The sequence below is a fragment of the Esox lucius genome, chromosome 18 (assembly GCF_011004845.1).
Source record: "Esox lucius isolate fEsoLuc1 chromosome 18, fEsoLuc1.pri, whole genome shotgun sequence".
In the NCBI taxonomy this organism is placed as follows: Eukaryota; Metazoa; Chordata; class Actinopteri; order Esociformes; family Esocidae; genus Esox; species Esox lucius.
This window is the reverse complement of record NC_047586.1, coordinates 2973072-2999484: the sequence shown is the minus strand read 5'-3', so window position 1 is coordinate 2999484 and position 26413 is coordinate 2973072. Positions and strand designations below refer to the sequence as shown.

General features: G+C 43.9%; 3 protein-coding genes across 5 annotated transcripts; 1 reads left to right on the top strand and 2 right to left on the bottom strand.

Moving 5' to 3' along the window:
• Nucleotides 1-1116: 1116 nt before the first annotated feature.
• On the top strand, nt 1117-9567 carry stmn4 (stathmin-like 4). 3 transcript variants are annotated; one of them, XM_029114753.2, is made up of 8 exons: nt 1122-1269; nt 3884-3958; nt 5473-5571; nt 6003-6208; nt 6413-6604; nt 6869-7120; nt 7317-7508; nt 7859-9567. In XM_029114753.2, exons 2-8 carry the CDS (start codon nt 3946-3948, stop codon nt 7916-7918), a joined length of 1014 nt encoding a protein of 337 aa, XP_028970586.1. In that variant the 5' UTR covers nt 1122-1269; nt 3884-3945; the 3' UTR covers nt 7919-9567. The 3 variants fall into 3 exon arrangements, with proteins under 3 accessions (XP_010881430.1, XP_028970586.1, XP_028970585.1); XM_029114752.2 differs by having other exon boundaries at nt 1122-1282; XM_010883128.5 differs by lacking the exons at nt 6869-7120; nt 7317-7508 and having other exon boundaries at nt 1117-1282.
• A 991-nt stretch (nt 9568-10558) lies between these two features.
• Nucleotides 10559-13146, bottom strand: il17a/f3 (interleukin 17a/f3). The gene is made up of 4 exons (XM_010883130.4): nt 13036-13146; nt 12197-12393; nt 11858-11998; nt 10559-10709 (listed from the first exon to the last, which is right to left on the bottom strand). Exons 1-4 carry the CDS (start codon nt 13048-13050, stop codon nt 10559-10561), a joined length of 504 nt encoding a protein of 167 aa, XP_010881432.1. The 5' UTR covers nt 13051-13146.
• A 4011-nt stretch (nt 13147-17157) lies between these two features.
• Nucleotides 17158-25783, bottom strand: mcm3 (minichromosome maintenance complex component 3). Its single transcript, XM_013138480.3, has 16 exons — nt 25590-25783; nt 25157-25269; nt 24448-24656; nt 23536-23666; nt 23197-23435; nt 22991-23096; nt 22539-22692; nt 22269-22400; nt 21944-22152; nt 21614-21788; nt 20234-20360; nt 19471-19621; nt 19249-19389; nt 18859-19039; nt 18677-18773; nt 17158-17853 (listed from the first exon to the last, which is right to left on the bottom strand). The coding sequence occupies exons 1-16, from the start codon at nt 25662-25664 to the stop codon at nt 17655-17657; spliced, it is 2439 nt and encodes an 812-aa protein (XP_012993934.1). The 5' UTR covers nt 25665-25783; the 3' UTR covers nt 17158-17654.
• Between the last annotated feature and the right edge of the window lie 630 nt (nt 25784-26413).

The following is a 26413-nucleotide window of genomic DNA, read 5'->3' as shown; positions in this document are numbered from 1 at the left end:
CACATGGAGCGGAACTGAGAAGGGCAAAAAGGAGGGAGGAGGTGGGGGTTGGGAGGGGCCGGGCAGTAACAAAAGGACACGCCCTGACATGACCCCTTCCTCCATCATTCATTCGGTCTTGTGCTCTCTCTTTCCCTCTGTTCTCTCTCTTGTCTTTCCTTTTACTCTCTCTATCCCTCTCCCCTCTCCTCCCCATTATGCCTGCCCCCCGACCCCGCCGCCTCCCCCCCGCCGCCTCCCCCCTCCCCCGGTCTTAGGGTGGTGTACTGTAGACAGCATGGTGACATCATGATGGCTGTGTGAGCTGAATAGCAGATCAGCGGACGAGAACGGATGCTCAGTGGTGAAACCAAACACCTGCTCTGCGACCGGGAACGGCAGACCTCCTGGTTACCACGACTCCAACACGCTGTGCACCGCTGCAGCCAATGCATCAGCCACAGGTCCTTCTCTGAACGCCCGTCGGTGATGTCACCCAGAGATGATGTATCATCCTTCATGTTTTTAAGGTTTCCTGTTGAAATGAACACGTCATTCTGTGGTCCACGAAGGCTACACAGGTGACAACATCAGGCCATCCCAAACCTCCTGACAGAGGGAGAGAGAGAGAGAGAGGGAGAGGGGGGGAGGGGGAGACAGAAAGGGAGAGGGAGAGAAGGGGGGGGACAGAGGCATACAGGCAGAGAGACAGATAGGATGCAGTGTGATACATAAAATGAAAACAACGGACTGAAAAGGATTTCTCTTTGTCCTGTGTTTACAGTCAGGGAGACGTAAATAATTTAGTCATATCTTGTGCTGCCTGGCACACACACACACAGCAATACACCCACACCCAAATTCACACAGCAATACACACACACATATATACACACACATGGAAACACGCACACAGAAACACACACAGTACCACACACACAGAAACACACCCTCATCCACTCCTTCCAAAGATATTGAAGGGTTAACATCCCTCCCCCTCCCTGCGCTCTCACCTGATTGGCTGCAGGTGCTGAATGCTGGCACTCAAGTGGACCAATCCCAAGCCTTGGCAGTGATGTCATGGGGAGAGGGACTGTTGCTGATGCTAGGCTGTATCCAAGGAGACAGCCAGAGAGAGAGAGAAAGAGAGAGAGAGAGAGAGAGAGACGGCCTGATAACTGGGACTCACAGCAGCATCCTTATAACAGGCAGGGACCGCTCCGGAGCAGACGGGGACAAATCCGCATCTCTTCCAAACAGAGACGCTCAGAACCAGGGAGATAGAGAGAGGTTGGTGACGCAGGTGTGTTCCGTTAGTTATTGGACCGGTGTGTTCTGTTCCGGTAGGATGCGATGGGAGACGCGCTGTCGCTTATGGACTGCAGCACGTCTCTCTGAAACATCCACACGGAGAGACAAGGAAGGGAGACAGGCAGGGAGACAGGGAGGGAGACATGTTGGGAGACAGAGAGGGAGACAGAGAGGGAGACAGGGAGGGAGACAGGGAGGGGTGAGGCAGGGAGGGAGGCAGGGAGGGCGGAGTATCTCATCAGTGTGGTTATTACGGTGTTATAAGATATATTTCAGTTGTTGTACGAGGCAGTTTTGATAATATTATGGGATGGTGTAGAGGGAGGTGACGTGGAATGCGCTTTGATGATTCAGGGTCTATGGTCTGGAGGAGGCGATCAGTTTGTATCCACGCACTGTGCTTCGATCTGCTCTTAATACTGGAGCCAATGTTGAATTTCTGCCCTGACGTGCATGTGTGTGTGTGTGTGTGTGTGTGGGGAGGGGGACACACGCCTGTCTCCCCTTGTGTCTGACTGTTAAAAAGAGATTACATAAGACATTGGTTCAGTATTTTCTTTGGGGGGGGGGCGGTGCGGGGGTGATGTCAAAAATAACCTTAAAAAATATGTTCAGCAGTGATGTCTCATTAGCTTAAGAGTTCGAGAGTCTGTGTGTTTGTGTTATAACGGGAATGTGTTATAACAGGCAAGAAGAGGAGAATATAGACAGTAGACTTCATTTTGTCACACCCTGGTGAGAGAAAGACAATAGAGCAGAGAAAGACAGGAAGAGATGAAGACAGGAAGAAAGGAAGACAGGAAAAAGATTATAGGGTTTAATGTCTCCTTCATTGACTGTAAATGACCACCTGACCCTGCAGAATGCCGGTATCCAATCACAGTCTACCGGGTGGTTATGCTGGAGGGTGGCGCATGTGTGTGTCTGTGTGTGTGTGTGTCTCTGTGTGTGTGTGTGTGCGTGTGTGTCTGTCTGTCTGTGTGTTAAGGGCAGGGTCTCTCCATGGGGATCTGTGTCACAGGATTGGTGATTATGTAGGTATGGGGACAAAGACAGAGCAGCTATCAATGAGGCATGCTGCAGTGTGTGTGTGTGTGTGTGTGTGTGCGGGCAGGCGTGGTCTCCGTGGTGATTATGTTTCTGGACAGGCAGGGACCAGACTGCCATGTAGGCTTGGCTGCAGTTAACATGCATGTCAACAGCATCTCTACTGCATCACTACGGTATCTCTACTGTATCTCTACGGTATCTCTACTGTATCTCTACTGTATCTCTACTGTAACTCTACTGTTTAGATGGATGTTGGTGGCCATTAAATGGCTCTGTTTTCAGCGCCTGCTGTTCGTTTCAAAGCCTTATTTCATCCAAGAACCTGCAGTATACTACTGCTGAGAAAGAACATCTTCTGTAAGAAAATGTGTTGTTATTTTCCAAAGATGTTGTTGAAGAGACCACCTGTATAAGGAGAGAGTGGAGGAGGAAAAGGAGGTGGAGAGAGAGAGGGGGGGGAGAGGTGGAGGGGGTGAAGAGAGGGGGGTGGAGGAAAAGGGAGGTGGAGAGAGAGATGGGAACAGGAGTAGGAACGTGCAGGGAGAAAGGCTCGCTCTGTCTCCATCTTCCTCTCCCTCCCTCTCTCTTTCTCTCCCTGCTCTCTCTCTATCCCTCCCTCCTTCTATGCCTCCCCCTGTTTCCTTCTCCCTCCTTCTCTTTCCCTTGTTTAATTCACTTGGCTATGGCTGGAACACATCCAGTATTGTAGCAACTCAAACAAACAAACCCTATTTAACAGTTAAAACGGAGTACATCAAAGATTTTATAAAACAAAGGAATTTAAAATGTTCAAATTATTACCTATGTACAGAAAACAAACAAACCAAAACAAATCTATCCATCTTTGGTCTAAAACTTTTGAAAAAATAGCTCTCTCACCCCTTCTCCTTCCTCTCTCACCCCCCTCCCACCTCTCTCTCACCCCCCTCCCACCTCTCTCTCACCCCCCTCCCACCTCTCTCTCACCCCTTCTCCTTCCTCTCTGTTTGTCTTTTTCTTTCTCTCTATATCATTCAGTCTCTAGTTTCCTCTACATGCATCACGACATTGATTCATCACATTGCAAGGAGAGACAACATATGCTTTTGTAAACGCCCACACACACACGCACACACACACACACACACACACACGCACACACACACAAATATTCACCCATAAACACGTATGACCACACTCGTAAACACACAGCATTGCGTGTTGTATAGAGAAGCGCTACAATATGACGAGGGATCTTTCACCAACATGAACAGTAACAAATGTACATCAGATTTAGGTCATTCGTTCCCTTGCTTATCAGAACCTGCACGTACACTTTGAGTAGCTTGTCTGACATTACATTTGATGGGTGACTTTGTCAATCGTAAGACATTTCTCAGTTAGGCTCCCGTGCATTGTTCTCTTGAACAAAGTGTGGCCAAAGGCAGTGTGGTAACCCACTTCTCTACGAATCAAGAACTCTTCTGAAGCAAAGCCTCCCACAATCTTACTAAAGCTCTCTGGCTCTAAATCGTTCCCTTTCTATCTATCTTTCTACCTGCAGGAACTGAAGGAACAACATTGTAAGGACAAGAGGTCATCTCTGAAACTAGACACAGTGGAAAAATGACCCTAGCTGGTAAGATTGAACTTATATACAGTTTGTATATAATAAAGATGATTCACATATACATACTTTCTGTTAGTGACGACATGACCCCAATATGTTGACCATCATGGAGACATAATGAATGTACACAAATGAAAAAATATATTATTTTCCTAAATATCACTCCCAGGGTACCTTGAACAAATACCCTGAAGAACACAGAACATTGACAGAAATACATGGATTATACTTTAACAATACATTACCTCATGGATTATACTTCTACAATACATTACCTCATGGATTATAATTCTACAATACATTACCTCATGGATTATACTTCTACAATACATGACCTCATGCAATGTCAAACAAAAGGTAACTTAGATTAAATGTACTATTGAGAGGTAGAATTGCAACACAATGTATCATTTTCAGACATAGTTTTGGATATAGTTTTGTGTATCAGCAATTTTTAAGCTAAAGACACTCAAGTTAGCGAAATAAATAAGCAACCAGCTATTTAAATCTGGTCCACCCATTGATTTTGTTAGTTGCTCTCACTCAGATACTGTATATTAAATAATGAATGTATTTCCCCCAACGTAAACATGTGGAGTGTTGTAGTCTTTTTCTCCACCCCAGTTTGGTTACCTGAAAGGAGTTTCAAATTTAAATAATCTGTCCCTTTGCACAATGTGTGAAATTGATTTAAAACAAGATCTCAGTGCTTTGACTTTTGACTAAAATGTTATGACTTAATTAAATGTCACAATGGCAAAATTTGTACAGTTCCAGAGGCATTCTGGATGAGGATACGCAAACCTGTGAACCATCGCAGCCCTTTGTGATGAAGTCAGATGTTTTCTCTCCAAGCCACGCCCCCATGAAAGTGGCCCTTCCCTGTTCTGCTACTGCTGGGTGATAATGGAAACTGTTCATGTCCGTCCCCAGAGCCAGGTGAACGCGTGCCCACCAAATCTCCTGTCTCTGGGGACGGACAAAAACTGCCTAATGAGCCAAATCCAGCAGGATTCAATGTCCTTTTCCATATACAAGCCATTATCACTGGATGAAACTCCTTGTACCTCAGAGACCATTAACCCAGTAATACGCTTGCAGAGCAGCTTCTGTGTGTCCAGCTGCCTGAGAGACAGTGTGCTAAACGCTTTCAAACATGGCCTCCGAGGATAATGCTTTGTTTATTATTGGAAGGTCGGCCTGACTTCAGAATCTAGCTTAGCCTGGGCTCCATTTACTGGTTGGCATGGAAGGTTTACACTTCCAGATGGGTGGGCACTTGGCTGTGCTGCACCTCGACCAACCCTTCTGTCCTCGCCTGACCCGCTTCACACCTAGGGATAAGAAAATGATGTGCTACATTTTAATTAAACAAATACATCTCTGGTCAGCTTTTCCATTTGGCCTTGCGCTGAACACTTACGTGTTGACTGTCATGAGAAATGTGCATGTGTGTGTCTGTGCGTGTGTGTGTGTGTGTGCGTGCGTGTGTGTGCGTGGGTGGGTCTGTATGTGACCTACAGCTTACAGAGATAAGGTGAAAGAGCTCCCCCTGGTGTCTCTGTTCTGTTCCTGCCTGAACCCTCAGACTGTTGATGGAGTGCCCACCTACAAAGCAGAAGGTGAAACCCCCACACTACAACCTTTATTCATAAACCTAGTAAATACTTTATCACTCAATTCATACAGTTATTATAACATTCGTAGATAGAATTGAAAGAGAATAGACAGCATTATTTTTACCTTTAGAGAAATCAAACTGAGACCAATGTCTCTTTCATAGCTGAGGCCTGTATTTCAGCAATAATAACACATACAAAGTGGAAATAAAAACATACATTGAGAAAAACAACCACAATAGCCTGTGTTCGGTCACATTTGGAATCCAATAAATACGTAAGGAAACGCTAGAAGCGGTCAAATCGCGCGGGTTTACATAAATGGTTTATTATAAGTTTGTGAAATCCACCTGGTCCTCCGAGGCTGGAAACACTCAGTCTGTTTATGGGATTGTGTTTCGAAGTGCTTCCTTCTGCTGCCCTCCCTCTGCTAGATGCGGTGGATCTGGGCTGGTGTGTCATCAAAGATGTGGAGGTCATTGAGTTGAACAAGCGTTCCTCAGGTCAGGCCTTTGAGGTCATCCTGAAGCCCCCGTCGTTTGACAGCATCCCAGAGCTCAATGCTGCGATGCCCCAACGCAGAGACCTCTCCATGGAGGAGATCCAGAAGAAACTGGAGGCTGCAGAGGAAAGGAGGAAGGTGAGGAGGAGAAGAGGGAAGAGGAGGAGTGGGGAGGAGGAGATGGAGAAGGAAACATTCACAAAGATATACGTATTCACACACACACACACACACACACAGGCATTAACATTTAAACATACAGGCTTAAAAGACACACCGATACACACACACACCATGAACACCAGTGTCCTAAGGTGATATTCTCCTCACATCGCCCTTTAGTGTCAGGAGGCTGAGTTGCTGAAGCACCTGGCGGAGAAGAGAGAGCACGAGAGGGAGGTGATCCAGAAGGCCTTGGAGGAGAACAACAACTTTATTAAGAACGCCAAGGAGAAGCTGGAGCAGAAGATGGAGGCCAACAAGGAGAACCGAGAAGCTCTGCTGGCGGCCATGTTGGAGCGACTGCAGGAGAAGGTAACGTTTAAGTTGGTCTGTGTCTCCTCTTGAATTCCTCTCTGTCTATCTCTCTACCTCTTTATCTATGTTTTTATCTGTCTGTATCTATGGTCTGTGTCTTTCTGTCTCTATGTTTTTGTGTCTGTCTGTGTCTGCCTATGCTGATTAATACAGGAAGTATTTTAATTACTATGTTTAATCCCAGGTTTTACCTATTTAATTCTATTGTTTTCTTGAAATTAAATACTGTAATTACTGTTGTTTAATTTTTCTGTGTGTCAGGATAAGCATGCAGAAGAAGTGAGGAAAAAGGTTCTTGCTTTGGCCGATGCGGTGGATCTGGGCTGGTGTGTCATCAAAGATGTGGAGGTCATTGAGTTGAACAAGCGTTCCTCAGGTCAGGCCTTTGAGGTCATCCTGAAGCCCCCGTCGTTTGACAGCATCCCAGAGCTCAATGCTGCGATGCCCCTACGCAGAGACCTCTCCATGGAGGAGATCCAGAACAAACTGGAGGCTGCAGAGGAGAGGAGGAAGGTGAGGAGGAGAAGAGGGAAGAGGAGGAGTAGGGAGGAGGAGATGGAGAAGGAAACATTCACAAAGATATAAGTATTCACACACACACACACAGGCATTAACATTTAAACATACAGGCTTAAAGGACACAGCGATACACACACACACCATGAACACCAGTGTCCTAAGGTGATACTCTCCTCACATCGCCCTCTAGTGTCAGGAGGCTGAGTTGCTGAAGCACCTGGCGGAGAAGAGAGAGCACGAGAGGGAGGTGATCCAGAAGGCCTTGGAGGAGAACAACAACTTTATTAAGAACGCCAAGGAGAAGCTGGAGCAGAAGATGGAGGCCAACAAGGAGAACCGAGAAGCTCTGCTGGCGGCCATGTTGGAGCGACTGCAGGAGAAGGTAACGTTTAAGTTGACTTAGTCTCCCGTTCTCCTTTCTCAAACTCAGTCTCTCTTTTGTCTTTCTCTCATTTCACTCTGTTCTATTTTCTCCCCCTTTACTTACTTTGTATTTCAGTCTAGTTTCATTCTCTATCTTTTTCTCTCAGCTGAGTTCTCAAATGTCTAGAGTCCTGTTGAATAATATGTGGTGTAATATAGTATAATATACTGTATGTGTCTTGTTTGATCCTTTTCTTGTTCTGTAACTCCCTTGTGGAGGTATGAATGCAGGAATATATTTGGGTGTTTTTGTTTCACGCTGTTTACACTGAATAAATGCTAATGTATTCCTTGTTTGCTCTGTGGCAGGAGAAACATGCAGAGGAGGTGAGGAAGAACAAAGAGAGGAAGGAGGAAGCCTGCCGGTAGACGAGTCAAAGACAAACGGAGAGAAAGTGAAAGAAGGACTGGTTTTGTGAGTCAATAAAAAAATTAATAATGAGATCAAGACAAATGAGAAAAATAAAAAGGAAAATATAACCCCCATCAGGACTTTGAAGGGTATCATTTTGTTTCAGTACAATTTGGACACTTGAGGGGAATCCAATAATTATCAACAAAAAACGTGATTGGATAAAAGAGAGGCGTGTTTTGTCTGGGTGGCAAATAAACTCTTCATCAGAGTGTATAGGTTGATATTGATGTTGTGATGATGATGGTGGTGTGTCGACAGAGGGTGCATGTTGAAGCAGAGGTTTGTGACGAAGCTCAGTACGAGTGGTGGCAGGTTGTCTTTAGGTTTTCTTTTCAAAAATACAATCAGCGTAGCATACGTATGTCCATTCTTCTTTCTCACTCATTCACACACACAGACACACACAGACACACACAGACACACACAGACACACACAGACACACACAGACACACACAGACACACACAAACTGGCTGAGTTCATACAGGCAGATCAGTTCTGATCTTTTTCCCAATCAGTGCTGATCTGTTTGATTTGGGGGACAGAGGAAAAAGGGTCCCAGTGGAAACCAAGCATTGGTATTTAACACACAGGCGCTCATACATAAAACCTATTTCTACTGTGAAACCTTCTCCCGATAGCTCTAACAGGATGCTGCAACCAGCTTCATGCACGTTTAGTCAAGCACTGCACTATTTTGAATTTACCAGGGAAAGCCAGATGATACACGATTTGTGAATGTCAGATTAAGGGTTGGGTTGTGTCATTTGATGAAGCTCAAGGTGTATTTGATGCATTTTTAACTTTCCTAGGAACTTTATCAGCTAGCTATTAGCTACTAGAAGATAGAACTTGTGCTTCTAGCTAGACTTTGAGCACAAAATGCACTCTAGCTCATTTAGATATGTTCACTTTTTTTAAACTCAAAAGCACACAGATGCAATATGGTAGAAATGTTTAAAGGGCAGTACACAGTTAGGATATTTGGGAAGACCTGGTAAAGCAAAAACCTGGTTATTATTTCTTGATCGACCAATGCACAGGATGCTAGACTGCTTCACCTGTCAGACCATCTAATGCTGCATTTTGCTTTAGCATGAGGGCACTGTGCTTGGTTAACTGTAATTGGTTAATGTTTTTACAATGTGGGAAAAGAGAAAACCTGAAAGTGTGGTGAAAGAGGGAGAGATGAAGAGAGAGATAAGAGAGCAAGAGAGGAGATAGACAAAGTGAAAGAAAAGAGAGAAAGTGAGGAGAAACTGAAAGAGAGCAAGGAGAGAGGAAGATGAGGAGAGAGAGCTGGGGATTGATGTTTTCCCTCTGTACATGTCCTAAATGACACCCACTTCCCTTCATAGTACACCTCTTACGCCCAGCGACTCATGAGCTTGGGTTAAAAACAGTGTTCTACATGGGGACTAGGGCACAATTGGGACATGTCCACTTCAATGGGGGGTTGTTGTGAAAGGTTCAATGTTTCAACTGTTATTGGGAATGTGGGGTTTTAACAAGCTCTCTGTGTGTGTGTTTATGTGTGTTATACAGACCAAGTTGACTGTCTCTCCTTGGCATGGACAGTAAAGGTGTCTCTTGACTGAACTAAATCTCGCCTGCTTGTCTGAAAAGTGTTTTAATGTTTTCAATGGTTATTTAATTGGTTATTCAACAGGCACTCTTGTACAGAGCGATGACAACAACGATTCATAACAGAATAACAACTGATTAGTAAAAATCTCTCTTACACAAAATGTATTCTTTATTGATTATTATTATTTATGTGTACACAACATACTTTCATGCATTTTAAGAATATTTCATATTTAAACAATCTACTACTGACTAGAGAAAATATTATATTTGGTCACAAGCTATAGATCACACTGACTTTTGTTCATACAGAGAATTCAACCTGAGACATTGAACTTGTTTACAGTTGAGCCCTCAATTACAGCGATATTAAAAAAAGTAACAATACATAGATATAGATGGAGATAAGATATAGAAGTACACAATAAGCAATGAAAACAGTGAACAATATGAATTTAATTTATAAATATTTGAATTGCCTAATTGACCACAAGACAACTAGCTTACTGTTAGTCTGCAAGAAAGTCCATGTTTTCCAGTTTATATTTGAGGTAAGATAATATTGAATTTAACACAGATATTTGAATTAGAAGTGAAAGAAATTATGTCAATAAATTAAAACTTGAGAAAAGCATGAACAGAATTGTAAACCTCTATTTGACCTCAGATGTTACCAGGTAAAGGTCAGAGTTTAGGGGTCACTAATACATCACTACATCCATGAACACAGGTCAACATCAAAACAAATACATCATCCTCCTTATTCAGTCCTTTGACATTTAATCCTCAGTCAAGCTTCACTGAAATGTACAAAGGAAGGCGCTCCTCTCTACACCTGGGGTCAAAATTAAATTTAGTTCAGCCAACTTTGAATGTGTACAAACATTATAATTCCAATTGGGACACTGAAAATTCTAAAGAAGACAGTTTCCTGACTTCACTGAATCAGTGTTTTCAAATGTATTTGGATCCCCATTAGCTTTGGAAGGAAGCCCCTCCCACTGGGGTCTAGTAATGAGGTAGCTGGATTGGCCTCACACAGGTACAGCCCACTGTAACAATCTCTGTTTTCAGTGTGTAGAAATATCTCTTCCCCTTCCTGTTCTTCTTCACATTCCCTTTCTTCCTCTTCTCTTTGCGGCCATCGTCTTTCTCAACTCTGCAGAGAATTCCGACAAATCAAACAATCATTTCACAACATGTAGGGCAGGCTAGACAGAAAAGGAAGTTTGCCAAGTTACCAAGCAATTACTTCTCACTGGAAAAAAAGAGATGATAAACTGAAGCTCCTTTTTGAATGGCTCTTCAACCGGTTGGATGCTCCTTTCTGTCTATCTTGAGAACAATTCCAAAAGTAAAAGCAATTTTCATGTGTTCCACCTCAAACTGTAATAAAACAATCTGAAAGTATTCCAGCTCCAATCTACACTGATTGAAATCCATCTCTGTTCAGATATTATTGGTTAAAAAAACATATTCCTCTTTTGCAAAAGCTCTGTTGAAAGCAAAAACTCAAAAGGTATCTTCAAATATGATTTTATTACTGCCACGTAACACAAAACATCAAATGTGGTTTTGTTCCACCAAGGAAATTGTTAATTTAAAGAACAATAAGAAGGAGAACGTTATAATCTTCTAGTTTTTTTTATTCAACCCTTATTTTACCAGGTATATTGACATCTTATTTTACCAGGTATATTGACATCTTATTGTACCAGGTATATTGACATCTTATTGTATCAGGTATATTGATAGAATACTCAGATGCAAGAGAAATAATGTGCCTACCTTAAAGCATTCACAAAGAAAGAACTAGGTTATAATGTTTAGTTTCTTTTTTAAAATGGCTCTTTTGCCTGAAACGTATGCAGTGTGCTGTTTATGAACACATAATATACTATAGATGCACCAGTAATAAAAAACACCTAATCAATTAATAATTCAAATATTTTTTGGAAAGGTAATACACCAATTTATTACTGTAAGAAATTATCAAAGCAACTATTACATTTGAACATCTAAACATGAAATTCGTTAGGAAAAATTTATCTCAGACAGATGTTGAAAAGAATGCGTCGAATTTTTTTTTAAACCAAAAATAAATGACTAGCTGAAACACATTCACTACTTCACTACTCCTGAACACCACCTTCTGCCTGGGACAAAGTTAAAGTGAGATGAGCTGAGTTAGGTGAAATGTAAATCGACTTCATTCGTCCCTACAGTAGTATCATAACATTAATAATCGATTTACGTTAATAATCGATATGTTAATAAACGTATTAACGTAACGTTAATAAGGATCACCTGTGTAGCACCAGGATCTGATACAGAATGGGTTTGGACTCCATGGACAAGTCCTCCCTTCCGTCAGGCGTTAGACAGCCAGACATCTGGCACTGAGCCTGGGCAATGTATTCAGGAAACCGGTTCTTAACATGGGAGTTCCTGGTTAGGCATGGGAGGAGAAAGTGTTTATACATAAATGTGTAAACACATAGCGTGTTATTCACGTTAAACAGATTAAACCCAATTTAAATGTATTTTGAAGAATGAGAACACAATGAAGGCGTGCGTAGTGAGGGCAAAATGTAAAAAAGTGCTTCCCCGTGGGACACCGGAACCAAATGACCAGTGAAGCCTCACCTGAATGTCCATGGAGACAGGGACCTGTTGGCTACAGAGGACACTGAGAGGGTGGGGGTGGCTATTTTAGAATCCAGATAGAGAAACGTGGTGTCCTCTGGGCCGGAGCCTTTCCCCAGCCTCGCTCGGTTCTTCGAACCTTTCTTCAGTCCATGCAATGATGTGACCAGACCCAGCACCAGCAAACCTCTGAAGAACTAAGAGAGCTACGCTTCAATACGATGTCTCCTGTCTCTAATGTTTTGTTATCTCTGAAGAACTAAGAGAGCTACGCTTCAACACGGTATCTCCTGTCTCTAATGTTACGTTATCTTCAATAATTCCTTACAAAGAAGCAATCTAACACCATGCAGAACAAAGATGAATTACAAAAAAGATCTTCCAGTATTTGCTTGAATTGAAATTAGTATTTTTACCAATTTAACCCTATCTGAAATAATGACCTGGGTTGGGGTCGATTCCACTTCAAGTCTAGTCAATTCTGAATGTGCACAGAATTGAAATACGATTGACCCTAAACCTGATCCTAGCAGCAGAGTCCCTTCCAATCTTCAGAGTTTCTGAAAACCCTCTTTGATGAGTATCTTAATTAACTTGTGTTTCCCCACCATCCCCAGAAAAAAAGAAAGCACTTAATTTTGATTTCTCTGGCAGCCAACTAACGGCTTTGATGAAGGAAAGTATATTTATTATGATTGTCAGATGTTGGTTTTCCAAGACACCTCAAGTGGAAGGCACTTATTGTACGTTTCTCTGGATAAGAGCTTCTGCTAAATGAATAAAATGTAAATGTACACATTGAAAGACCTTTTCCTAGTCTGAAGAAGAACACCACTCACCGCGATCAGAAGCATCTCTGTCTCTCGTCGTCTGTCTGTCTGTCTTCAGTGTGGAATGTAACTTCAGAGGTTTTTTATCCAGGCTTTGTTCTAGAAACGTTTAGGTGCAGACAGTTTTCTGAAACAGTAAGCATTTCCGCTATGACTGTCTGACTGTGATCAAGAGATAAAGCAATCAGATAGACGGTAGATTTTATGCAAAATCTTATTTATGCAAATGCTAAACCGTACAATATCTACACAGTACTATGCTTATTACTTTTACAAGGTATGTGCAGTTGGTTTTACATCAGACAAAGATCTAAAAAAAGGCACAGATTCAGGAAATTTATTGTTAGCCTAAATATTTCATTAAAAAGCCAACATACAGCACTGTTAAACTCTGTGTGAGTGTTCTGCAGTAGTGTGACTTAAATAAGGTAGAGTACATAAAATACTTCCTGTATTATACTAAGTATAAGTGTGACAAGTTTGGAAACTCTAATGTATAAAGTAAAATATGTATTATTTTCCTCAGGTTTTCCCTGATGTCCAAAAGTAGTTTCTCTTGAGAAGTACTTAAATGTCCAATGCTTTGCAGGACAGGAAACATTCAAATCCAAATTACACACATATCAAGAAAACACCACCGGTCATCCATAAATCTTCTGACCAGGACTTTTGCGGCAAGTTAAGGTTATCATTTTTTATTATTAACGTTCTACTAAAATACTGGTTTTTCAGTCTTTCAGTTGGTCTTTTAGATGCACCAGCAGCCTGAATATTAGTTATTTAATAGAAGAAAATGCAATGACTAAAATAGCAGACTAATATGACCATTATTTTAGTCACAGCATTATATGCCAATGTAGAAAGATGCTAACGTGTACATTTTAAAGTCTTGCCCAAATACTGAACAGCTCAAATTCAAAGAGTTAAACTGAAATAGCTGCCAGAATTCACACTACTGAACACAAATGCTTTGTTATGGATCACATCAGTATTGAAATGTCCCTGACTATCCTGAAACATAACTTAATATAAACATCATACCTTTTGGTTTTCTTAATGTGAAGAATAAGAAATGTTACGCAATTTTGTCCTTTAAGCAAAACATTTATAAAATGTAATGTTTCACTGGGTGACTCACTTTCAGTACTTTTTATTTTGGGTATCTTTATCTGCTGGGTATACTTTGTTATAATTCTGCAACACTTTTTGAGCTGAGCTCCTTCTGCAATACTGTTAACAAATCTTTAGAAACTGCACAAATAGACCTGTTAACCCAATTCCCTAGTTGGTTGACAGGAAAAACTAGAGCTCTGAAACTCATGACCCAGGGGTGACATGACCTAGGATGTGACAGGTATTCACATGTGAGAGTAACACTTCCTTCACCCTAAGCTATCGAAAGAAGAGTAAAGGTGGCTCAGAGTTTTAGGCGTTCATTTGTAGCACCAAGCTGACCACCACAGTCCAGGTTGAAGTCTTGACCGGGGGCGTTAGTTGACAAGAGGCTGGGAACCCCCAACAGAGCTGCTGACTGGTCATCATTGCTTGGGTTCGGGGGGTTTCCCTGGTCTCAATTGGCTCAGGTTTTGCCGCACTCCCTAGACTAGTTTCCCATCGTCATACCATGTACAAAAACATGGTTAAGTACAGTATCACAAATGGCATTATTGTTCTATTGTTATTGTTCATTCTTCCTCTGCCTGTCCCTCATTATGATGTTGTTACAGTTCCAAAACATAGGTGCTCTTACCTGTGGTCCTTTTTATTCACGCCAACATCCTGATTGTGTGTCTACATTCAACTCTGACCAGTGTCCTGGTCCTGGATGATGAGAAACATCCCCATAACATGATGCTGCCACCACCGCACTATGCGTACATACTTCACAGTAGGGATGTGGGAGGCTGTGTTGGGTTTAGGCTAAGCGTAATACTTCGAATTAAAGCCAAGAAGTTCTATTTGGTTTTATCACACTACTCAGTATGGACTTTCTGAGGAAATAGCATTCCTCCGGCCACCCTGCAATACCGGCCAGATATGTGGAGCATTTGGGATGTTGTCACATTAAAACATTTCTTGGCCTGTAAGCCTTTAGATCGGTCAAATTTGCCATTGGCCTCTTTGTGGCCTCTTAGGTCAGTCTGTCATCCAGTTTGGGGGGATGGCCTGATATAGCCACTACGTAATAATCATCTTGACTGTGCCCTGAAGGATCTTCAAGGCCTTTGAAGTAGTTTTATCAGCGTCCCCTAATTTGTCTTTCCACAAATGTAACACGTAGTTCTATTGTGAAATCCTTAGTTCGGACATTTGCTTTGCACTGTACTTCCCAAGACAGATAACCTACGGAAAACTGCTGAATATATCCTGAAACGATGCAAATCACTACAGTTTAACACAGGGAGAGGCTGTTTAACTTGGCACCGGACAGAGACCCAGCCCTTATTGCTGACAACAAGAAGATAGCAGACACGTAACAGAGCACTGCTGTGGTCTTGAGAAAGCCGTCGACAGAGGTCTTCAGGGACAGTCCACCCACTCCTCCAAATGCACTCCTATCCAGGTCACAAAGACGGCGATTGGTTTCTCAAAATGACTCAGCATTACCTCTGTTAAGTCAGGCTGAACCCACTGACACAGGCACCATAACCCCCCCCCCCAAATGTTTTTTCCTGAGACAGATCATTTACCCTAAATACCAAATAAAATGAGAACCATCAAGCACTTATTACCATTTAGTTGGTGAACCAGTAAACTGATGTTAGGTTTGCAGTTCTCGTTAAAGGGGAATTTACTTGAAGGTGATCCACCCAAAAATATTTTTTTGAATTGCATTTGTTATGGAAATAATTGGTTTTGGAATCTTACCAAATCATCACTTGCATTTAAGGTAATTATGAAGACACATCCAAATGTTAGATTTAACTTTCCACAAAAAGCCTGACAAAATAATGTAATCATTATTTTTTGGTTGCTTGCTCATTTTAAGAGCATTAAACAATAACCTTAAATTTCAAATCAGAGTAATAATATTTAGAAGACAAAATAAAATGTTGGCTTCAGCTTTGCTTTTCATAAAAATCTTACAGTACAATTGAAATAAATTAAAATGTCTGCTTGCTGGGAAAAAAACATGATACAAAGACCCAAACGTGCAAGAGATTGTTATCCATGATGGGAGGTATTGTTCAATTAAAAGCTTTCATCAAAAACCTTAGGGTAAATGATTCCAACATTATTCAGGCATTTTAAAATGTTCTAATCAAATTCTAAACACATACCATATTCACCCTCGTTGGACCTTTCCAAAATTAAATCAGATTAAATAATTTTGTTACAAAATTAATTCAGAATGGACTAAATGAAGTTTTGCCACTCATCAACGCAAAAATATCTATTTAACGTCAGAGAAAAATAAAAACTACAAATGTAACATTTACTTTCACAAATACAAAACAGAAATGAAAAAGAACCCCACCACCCAAGCTGATAAAGAGCTCTTCAACACCTGAAACTACACCTGACCTGTGTCATCATTCCAGTCCTGACTGGAATCCACCAGAGGTTAAGATGGAGGTCAGGTGTGGGCTGAGTTACCTGCCAGTCGAGATGACTCAGCCGTGGGTATGGAGAGTAGCCGGGGTGAGCCCTCATCTCGGAGGCGGCTAAGGCCCCTTCGCCGACATACATTTACAGTATACAGCACAAGCCAAATAAATAAATGTCTGTCAGTGAAGGTAGAAACTTCTGGCTGTACAGGGTTGTCACCACTCCGGGGCCCTCACACCCTGCTAAATATTTACACTCGTGGTGTAGTATTTTCGAGGACCATAGTTCTTAGAAGCAAGGCTTTTTTGTTTGGTTCTCCTGTTTTTGTTTTCAGTATTAAGGGTCAGTGTTTGATTAACGTAAAGGTTTAAGACAGTGGCGTCGTTAAGCCTGGGTGTCCAGGGCTATAGCCCCAAATTGAGCAAAAAATTGTTTAGGGGTCAGCGTTTGAATTAAGGTTTTGGTTTATGGAAAATAGGTTTCAGTAATGTAACCAAGTTACATCATGCAATTGGTTCAATTAAAATGTAAATGAAATACATCTGCTCCTCAATAGTACATACGAAACTGACCAACACAAGCTGTTAGTTTGCTGAGAGCAACCACCCACTCAACGCTCAACATTAAAGGTTTTAATTTTCCATCTCAATAGTTAACAAACCTTTACAATGAAAACCTGTTTGAACAATATTTACAATAATCTTTCCCTGAAAACAAAACTGAGGCAAAACAAAGGCAGGGGCTGTAGAGGAAATGGTTTGTCAAGCTCTCCGCTCCTCATTTTAACCAGACCATGTATCCAAGAAGATTTAATAGTTACCTAAAAACACTTTAAAACAAAAGCATTATACTTTAAACCCCTTTTTTATCGTACACAGACAGCTACTGACCCAAATCCAACCGTAAGAAGCAAACAGGACCCAGAACCCAGATGAAACAGGCAAAGTGGACTTCCATCATCCATCTTCCTTCAGCTCTTCCTTCAAACAGTCTTACAACGGGAAAACTTCTCTCCATTCAGACTTTCCTTCCCCTCTTCCTTCTCCCGTCCCAGGAGGAGACGACCCAGACATGGGTCATTAGATGAGGAAGATGATGTCATCAGCCACCATGATCTGGTTGTCATCCTGCATGCGAGCCAGGGCCGCACGGACCTCAGACTGGTCGAAGGGCTCGTCTCTGTCCTTGTTGACAGACTCCATCACAGACTTCAAACCCACGGACTGGGCATGTGCAGAACGGAACACCTCCAGGAGAGACGACTTGAACTCCTTCAGCCTGCAGGAGGGAGGGGGCGAGGAGTTAGTCAGCCTCGCATCCAAAACATGCGGAAGACAAAAACTACCCTTTCTAACATTGCGACTTGAGTCGCTTGCCAAACATTTCTGAATATGACATGCAATTCTCCAGCGCAGAGCCACAAATACTCGCCAATTCCTTTCCAGTAATGTGGTCCCTGTGTGGTGAAAGCATTTGATTCTTGTGGGTTGACAGAAATACTTTCTGCTTCCCCGAAAAACTTTTTCATGCTTCCAAGTAGGCTTATCTGGCGGATGTATTCGGTTTCTGTCTAGATTGTACTGGTGTAGCAACCTTTGCCTTCAAGAGGTTAATCAGTAAGGTGCTCACTAAACTGGCACATTCAAAGTGAGGTGCAATTAAAGGCATTCAAAAACACAGACGGAAAATACAAATCACCGACGCTTTCTGTCCACGTCCTGTGATTCAACCTTTCGATTTTTTAAAAGGATTATGGGGGTTCAACGGTTTACTCCACATGGTAGATTTCATTGGGCCCCGTCGACACCCCGCAAACAAATAATGCCTACTGACAGGTCAGTTCAGTCTCAAAGCCCAGAAGCGAGGACACGGTTTCTGAAACGGGAAGACTGGAAGTGGCGGATTTGACCTAATTAAAATTTACTTAAGTTTGATAGATTGACCCCTGAAGTAGCAAAAACACTGGTGGCTGATCCAATGCAAAGAGCTCAACATGCATTTTAATAACCAATAATATACTGTTAAGTCGGTGTCTCCCCAGCTTGTTTGGTGCTCCAGCTCAGGTCTGATGTCCGTTACCAACACTGGCAAAGAAACCCACCTGTCGGCAGACACCTCCGTCTGGCTGTCTTGGCTCGGAGGGACTGGGGCGTCCACGGACGGTTCGTCCTCGGTGGGTTTGGGCGTGCCAGCTTGGACTGTTGAGAATATATAGTATATGGTCAGACAACAAACAGTCACGCACGCACGCACGCACGCACGCACAGAAGGTCAAATTCTTACTCTCAGGGATGTCCTTCTCTCCAGCGAAGTCATACGGGTCGTAGGTCTCGGTGCTCTGGGAACCGCGACGACTCCTCTTCCTCTCAGAACGAGGGGTCCGCTGGGACGGTGCTTCCTCCTCCTGTTCCTCTTCATCAGAGTCCTGCTCTTTTCTGGAGCGTTTCTTGTCCTTCTCCAAAACCTGAACGACGCAGAATATATTACAACCAGACAGAACTAACAACGTGTCCCCAACCAAGTCAGTCCCGGTGTTGTTCGGTAGCTTAGCTTAGTCTGCTCAAAGGGCTCAAAGGGCTAAAACCCAAAGCAACCGGGTACCTTTAGCTGACTGAAGACACCGACACAATAATTCAATCAAGTCCGCGTGGCTAGCTGAGGCAAGCTGCTGACCTTTTTGAAGTAGGCGAACTGGACCAGTTCCACCGCGACCTCAGAGTCTTCCAGCTCCACGGCTTTGCTCATCCGGGCTTTAGCGTGGGCCGTGGACAGACGAATCAGGGTCTCCAGAGTACGAGCGGTCACCGGAGACGTCTGGAGGGAGGAGTTAAAGGGTTAGTGACTGTGTGTGTGTGTGTGTGTGTGTGTGTGTGTGTGTCGGTCTACACTACTCACCCGGGCAATGTCGGAACCCATCTGCTCCTGGCTCCTCAAGCGGGCGTATTCTTCTGCAATGTGATTGGCTGCCTCCTGGGTCAGTGTCGGGGTCAACACCTTGGCGATGTGGATGTACTTCCTCATGAACTCCTTACTTACGATCTTGTCCCTGCCAACAAACGTGCACCACCATCCGTTTAATATTGGGAGGGACTTAGAGAACAGAAAGCCTTTGAGGCAGTGAGTGACGGGAGACAGGAAGAGACACAGCCTGAGAGACAATCAGTCAGGGAGTGTGGCCAGTCGTACAAAAAAGTAATAATAATAATAATAATAAAAAGGGTTATTTTGTGCTTGTGGTTAGGATAATATTATGGTTAGGTTTAGGATTATATTATTACATTAATTAGGTTTAGGGTTTGGATTATATTAGGTTTTGGAATATATTATTATATTAGGGTTAGGTTTAGGTTTAGGATTATATTAGGGTTAGGTTTAGGATTATATTAGGGTTAGGTTTAGGGTTTGGATTAGATTATTATATTAGGGTTAGGTTTAGGGTTTGGAATATATTATATTAGGGTTAGGTTTAGGATTATATGAGGGTTAGGTTTAGGGTTTGGATTATATTAGGGTTAGGTTTAGGGGTTTGGATTATATTAGGGTTTGAGGTTAGGGTTAGTATTAGGGGTCAAGGAAAAATAGAATTGTTTAGAGAAAAAAGATATTAGGCCCTAAAAAGTGGTCACAAGTATAGTGAAAGAAACAAGAGTGTGTGTACCTGCGTCTCTTCGATCCATGCAGGAGGTTGTTGTGTTTCTCGTAGACCTGCAGCTCCTCCTGCTCGTCCTGAGCTGCATCCGGATCCTCGGTGGCCAAGATGTCTACTGAGCCGCCAAAGGCCATCGCTGAGACACACACACACACAGAGATTTAAGTACCGAAACTCAGCAGATCACATATCAGCAACCACACACATCCATGTTCAGAAAGGCTAGGCACTAAAGAACCTGATTTAGAGAAAAACCGTCACAAACAGTTCCCCTAGATTAGTCAGGATGAATCAGGCCTTCACACCCAGCTACCACTCCAGGTGTCTTGACATTTATGGGGAGTTTTTCCCAGCCACTGTGCTCTAACATCTGATTGCTTGCTCTCTAGGGTTTTCAGGCGGGTTGTATAAGAGATAAGGTTATATCCTGAGGGTACAGTGACATCTAGAACAGTTAAATTCTCCAAAAAAAAAAAGGCCCTTTTCAATTGCTGAGAACCGAAATTAAATGCTGAGATTGCTGAGATATCTATACATTGATATTTACTATATATGTGTAGTATATCAATTTATAATATATAAATGTATAGTAAGTCATTACGCTGTGTAGTTGCATAGTAGGACGGTTTATTATTTGATGGATGTAACACTAGGCTTGTTCCTAGGTAATTCTTTTTCACTTGGCCACATCTCATAACTTGGTGCATTAAAGGAGCCTCTCTACTGCCCCCTGGTGGATAAAATCAAAGCCTCCACTGCCCCCTGGTGGATAATCATATAGCAGCCTCTACTACCCACTGGTGGATAATATCAAAGAGACGCCTCTCTGCTGCCCCCTGGGGGGAAATAATATAACAGAGCATCCTCTCTCCTGCCCCCTGGTGGATAATAATATCACAGAAGACTCTACTGCCCTCTGGTGGATAATATCACAGAAGCCTCTCTGCTGCCCCCTGGTGGATAATATAATATCATTGAGAAGCCTCAATCCCATACTTTTTCAATGAACCGTGCATTGAATAGAAAAAACTATTAATGACAGCATTTCTCTTTCCACACCCCTACGGTGTGACTAATCCAGTCAGATCTGGTGTGTGTTACCCAGTCAGATCTGGTGTGTGTTACCCAGTCAGATCTGGTGTGTGTTACCCAGTCAGATCTGGTGTGTGTTACCCAGTCAGATCTGGTGTGTGTTACCCAGTCAGATCTGGTGTGTGTTACCCAGTCAGATCTGGTGTGTGTTATCCAGTCAGATCTGGTGTGTGTTACCCAGTCAGATCTGGTGTGTGTTACCCAGTCAGATCTGGTGTGTGTTACCCAGTCAGATCTGGTGTGTGTTATCCAGTCAGATCTGGTGTGTGTTACCCAGTCAGATCTGGTGTGTGTTACCTGTTCCGTCCTGTTCGCGGGGGTCCCTGTATCGGTGCATGCGGAGGACATGGTCGGAGATCTCTCTGTCTTGTTCAGCGTCCATCTGGTCCAGCATGATGAAGAGGAGGTCGAAACGAGACAGCAGAGAGTCCTGCAGCCCGATGTTCTCCATGGGGGTTTTATACTGGTCATACTGGAGGTGGGGGGGGGGGGGGGGGCAGAGACGGACGTTACTCTACGTTCTATCACACACACCACCACGGTTCACCCGCAGAGAAGATTTAAAGGGGAGGAGCCTTGAAAACGTCTGGTTCCACGGTCACCGCTTGCCGAAATGTCTCCACCTACCCTGCCATAGACCGGGTTGGCAGCCGCCAGGACGGAGCAGCGGGCGTTGAGCCGGGCATGGATGCCGGCCTTGGCGATGGTGACGCGGCCCTGCTCCATGACCTCGTGGATGGCCGTGCGGTCCATGTCAGACATCTTGTCGAACTCGTCGATGCAGACCACACCCCTGTCCCCCAGAACCATCGCCCCGGCCTCCAGACGCCGCTCCCCTGCGAGATAAAGAGGGGGGTGTTTGGTTTGTTCAGTTCGACCGGCATTTCCTCATTTCTGAACATGACCCTGTGTTATTCTGCATGCTGGTTGCGAGCGGACGTGTCTTTTTTACCGGTCTCCTGATCAGTGGTGACGGCAGCGGTCAGGCCGACCCCGGATGACCCCCGGCCTGTCGTGGGGATGGCCCGGGGAGCCGTGTGCAGGACGTATCGTAGCAACTGAGACTTCGCCACCGAAGGGTCACCTAGAGGACAGAGAGAAAGGTTCCTGAAGAAAAGTGACATCTCACTAACCTCCACTGTCTTTTTGTTTTAAGGAGGAAAACTTTTTTTTACTTAATAAAGAGAGTACAGAGCAAGGAGAAGGAGCTGTGTCGCCCTACCTATGAGCAGTACATTGATATCTCCTCGAATGCGCGATCCATTATCCAGAACCTTCTCCACACCTCCGAGCAGCAGACACAGAATGGCTTTCTTAATGTACTCGTGGCCATGAATACTGGGGGCCAGGGAGTGTGCCAACTGGTCAAACACATCCTGAGGAGACCGACAGAGGCAGTTAGTTCAGACGGAGGGGGTCAATTATGTTTCATCAAACAGACGCTATGGATGAACTCATCAAACATCCTGAAGAGGAGAAGACGAGGGGTGAGAAAGTGAGACAGCGGACGCCTGGAAGCCAATGACAGACTGATGTTGTATCCAGAGTGATAGCTAGATGATTGTATTTTATTACCACCAGGCTTTTTACCAACATCGTTGAGACGATCAGTCTCTTCTGGATAACAGTGACTGCTAAAAGACGTATGAAACCCGGCTAAATGTATGTCCTTACGATCTTCGACTTGCTGAAGAGTTTGATCTTGGAGACGTCGTCAGCAGAGAAGAACGGAGACACTTCCTTACTCAGCTGTTTCACCTGGCAGGCGATCATGATGGTCCTGGAGGAAGAGCGAACACCATTTATGGTCTCCATCAACCCATCAGAGTATAAAAAAAAGACTCCAACAACACACATCCTCCCGTGTTTTACTGGCCTACCTGAACGCTCCGGATGTAAACCCTCCCTTCTTGCCCGGCAGGCAGCGGTAGGTCCCTATGACCTGAACCCTGTCCCCCGGCTTCACCACGTCCACCAGGTCATTGTCCAGGATGATGTCCACAGAGCGTGGCAGCTGGCCGGCCGGGGCCTTCTCCGGCATCTCCTGGACGGTGATGGACTGGTGGTCCTTGTAGATGGACAGGCCGAACTCTGTCTCCAGCGGGTTGTTCTCCTCATCCTGGTGGGAGAAAGACGGGAGGAGGGGGAGATGTGGTCAGTGGGTGTGCTGGTCTGGCAGTCCTCAGATGGACCGTGTGTGTGTGTGTGTGTGTGTCTACCTTGGTGGGGTAGATGGCAGAGGAGGGGAAGGCATCAAGACTGGTCATGTCAGTGTATTTCCGTTCCATCGTCTTCTTTGTGGCTGGACAGTAATGGACACTTCTCACCACTTTGGGACGTACCAGAGAGCCTGCAGGGAACAGCAGAGACAGAGCATCTGGACCTGGTTCCCACAAAGGCTGGAGACCAGAACAGGATAGCAACAGTATGTCCCGGGACATTCTACAGGCTAACGAGGCCCGGGACATTCTACAGGCTAACGAGGCCCGGGACATTCTACAGGATAACGAGGCCCGGGACATTTTACAGGATAACGAGGCCCGGAACATTCTACAGGATAACGAGGCCGGGACATTCTACAGGCTAACGAGGCCCGGGACATTCTACAGGCTAACGAGGCCCGGGACATTCTACAGGATAACGAGGCCCGGGACATTCTACAGGATAACCAGGCCCGGGACATTCTACAGGATAACGAGGCCCGGGACATTCTACAGGATAACGAGGCCCGGGACATTCTACAGGATAACGAGGCCCGGGACATTCTACAGGATAACGAGGCCCGGGACATTCTACAGGATAACGAGGCCCGGGACATTCTACAGGATAACGAGGCTGGAACATTCTACAGGATAACGAGGCCGGGACATTCTACAGGCTAACGAGGCCCGGGACATTCTACAGGATAACGAGGCCCGGGACATTCTACAGGATAACGAGGCCCGGGACATTCTACAGGATAACGAGGCCCGGGACATTCTACAGGATAACGAGGCCCGGGACATTCTACAGGATAACGAGGCCCGGGACATTCTACAGGACAATGATTCTAAATGTGAGAGGAGGATTCTGCATTTGTCTGGGTGAAGACTATGAGGAAGAGGGGCTGGACTGGACGCCGTGGTACCCACACTTGGTGACGATGCCCTCCACACAGACCACGGAGCCCAGAAGACGGGAGGTCAGGGTCCGGGGGGTTACGTGCTTGTTGCCGAAGCTCCCCTCCAGACCAATGAAGAACTCCTCGTACTGCTTGGCGTATGTAGCATCCACAGACGCCACCAGGTCCTTCAAAGCACGCTGGAACGCCAGCAGCTCGTCAAACGCATTATTCATCAATCTGGGAAGGGAGGGGTGGGCGGTCATTAAAATCTACAATAAGATGGGGGTGTTGTCTAATGATCTGTAATATTAGAACATTTAGAAAAATTCTAGTATCTTTCTCAAAACGTCTGCGTTAAATGCCTGTATGCAGCAACTCAACAACTAAATGGTACTGAAATAGAGGGTCAAAATCCTCAATTTGTTTATATTCGATTCAGAGCCAAACAGACAAAATGCATACTAAGTTGCAAATTCCGTAGTTAGATCAAATGTATTGCATAAATGAGTGCATAGCTGCATATAAAATATATGTGTGCGTGTGAATCCTGTCCAGTTGCGTTTATACGCAAATAAACTAAGTGCCACATCAGAACAACAGCAGTTGAAAGTCTGAACAACATGGCTGCGGAACATAGTCTTGGACCATTTCAACAGATTTTCCGGATACTTAAAGCAGTCACAGTCAAACACAGTATTGCTGGTAGAATATAGTGTGTAGTGTTGTGATCTTCCTACTTGGCCGCCCGAGTTTCGTTGCGTCTTCTCAGGTCGTTTATGTTGACGATAAGTCGGTTCTTGTTCTCGCCGATCATGTCGCGTACCTTACTCTGGTAGACCCCCTGGTCTTGCTGCAGCCGGAACACAGACAGAGAGGATATTAGGCTATCAGACACTATCTAAGGCTATTCAATGCAGTCACTCACTGGCAATCAATATACGATGGTAGAGATTAAATGTTGGTTCGATGCATGTAGCTAGGCAGCGTACTCATTAAAAGTGTATGCTGTTGTTTATTGACCGGATATTTTACTTTGAAGACTAGTTCTATCAAAACAGCTAACATTGTTCAGTCCCGCAAGCTAGCTAGCGGCAGGGTATTCCTCTATTGTCACATAACCCCGCGTGGTTTCTTTTCCAAGGTACTTTATCAACCCATTCTGCCACTTACATCATCATCTAAGAAGTCCAGATATTCTCTTTGCGCCTCTCTCATCTCCTGATCGTCCACCGAATCACCCGCCATTGTGTAATTAGTTATTTTCCAAAGACAAAAACTTCTACAGATTCTGACGTTATGGTGTCAGCAGATGTTGTTACAGAACTGCAGGACTTTCGCGCCAACAAGTACCCGATGGACACACATCCGAATACTGATTGGTCCATGTGATAAATTATATTTTACATATTCGGCGCGGAATCTGTATCTGTCCAATCAGATAGCCTATTCTTCAATGCAGACTCGCCCCCCCAGCAACTAGCGGGAAACTTTCAGCGAAGGTGGGGGCACCAAGAGAAGTTAGCCTGAGTTCCTGCCCAATGTTTGTGTTTTGTGACTTTTTTCCGTTCTCTTTCGAACGACGTTGCATTGACTTTTCCTCCTTGACGTCCAATTAGCTTTCAGCAGATCAAAAGGACAAATTCTTTACAAGGAGTGAAATCATAACTATCAACTCCTTGAAACTCATTATGTCTGTGATTTTCACATGCGAAAAAACAAGATCTGGGACCAGGCTATGGATCTATCAGAAATAGGATATGCGCAGGAGGCAGCTGACAACGCTCTTCCACATGTAGTACAATAGATGGCGCTATTTAGCTATGTATTCGTTGTTGTGCATTTAATGTTATACTTAGTCAAAAATAGCCCTTATGATTAGACACCTAATTATAAGGGCTAGTTTATGTGGCCTAAGCACTGGTCTGTTGAGGTCATATATCAATACATTTAAGAATGCCCAAATGACCTAAAATGACATTCAGTTTGATGATAAG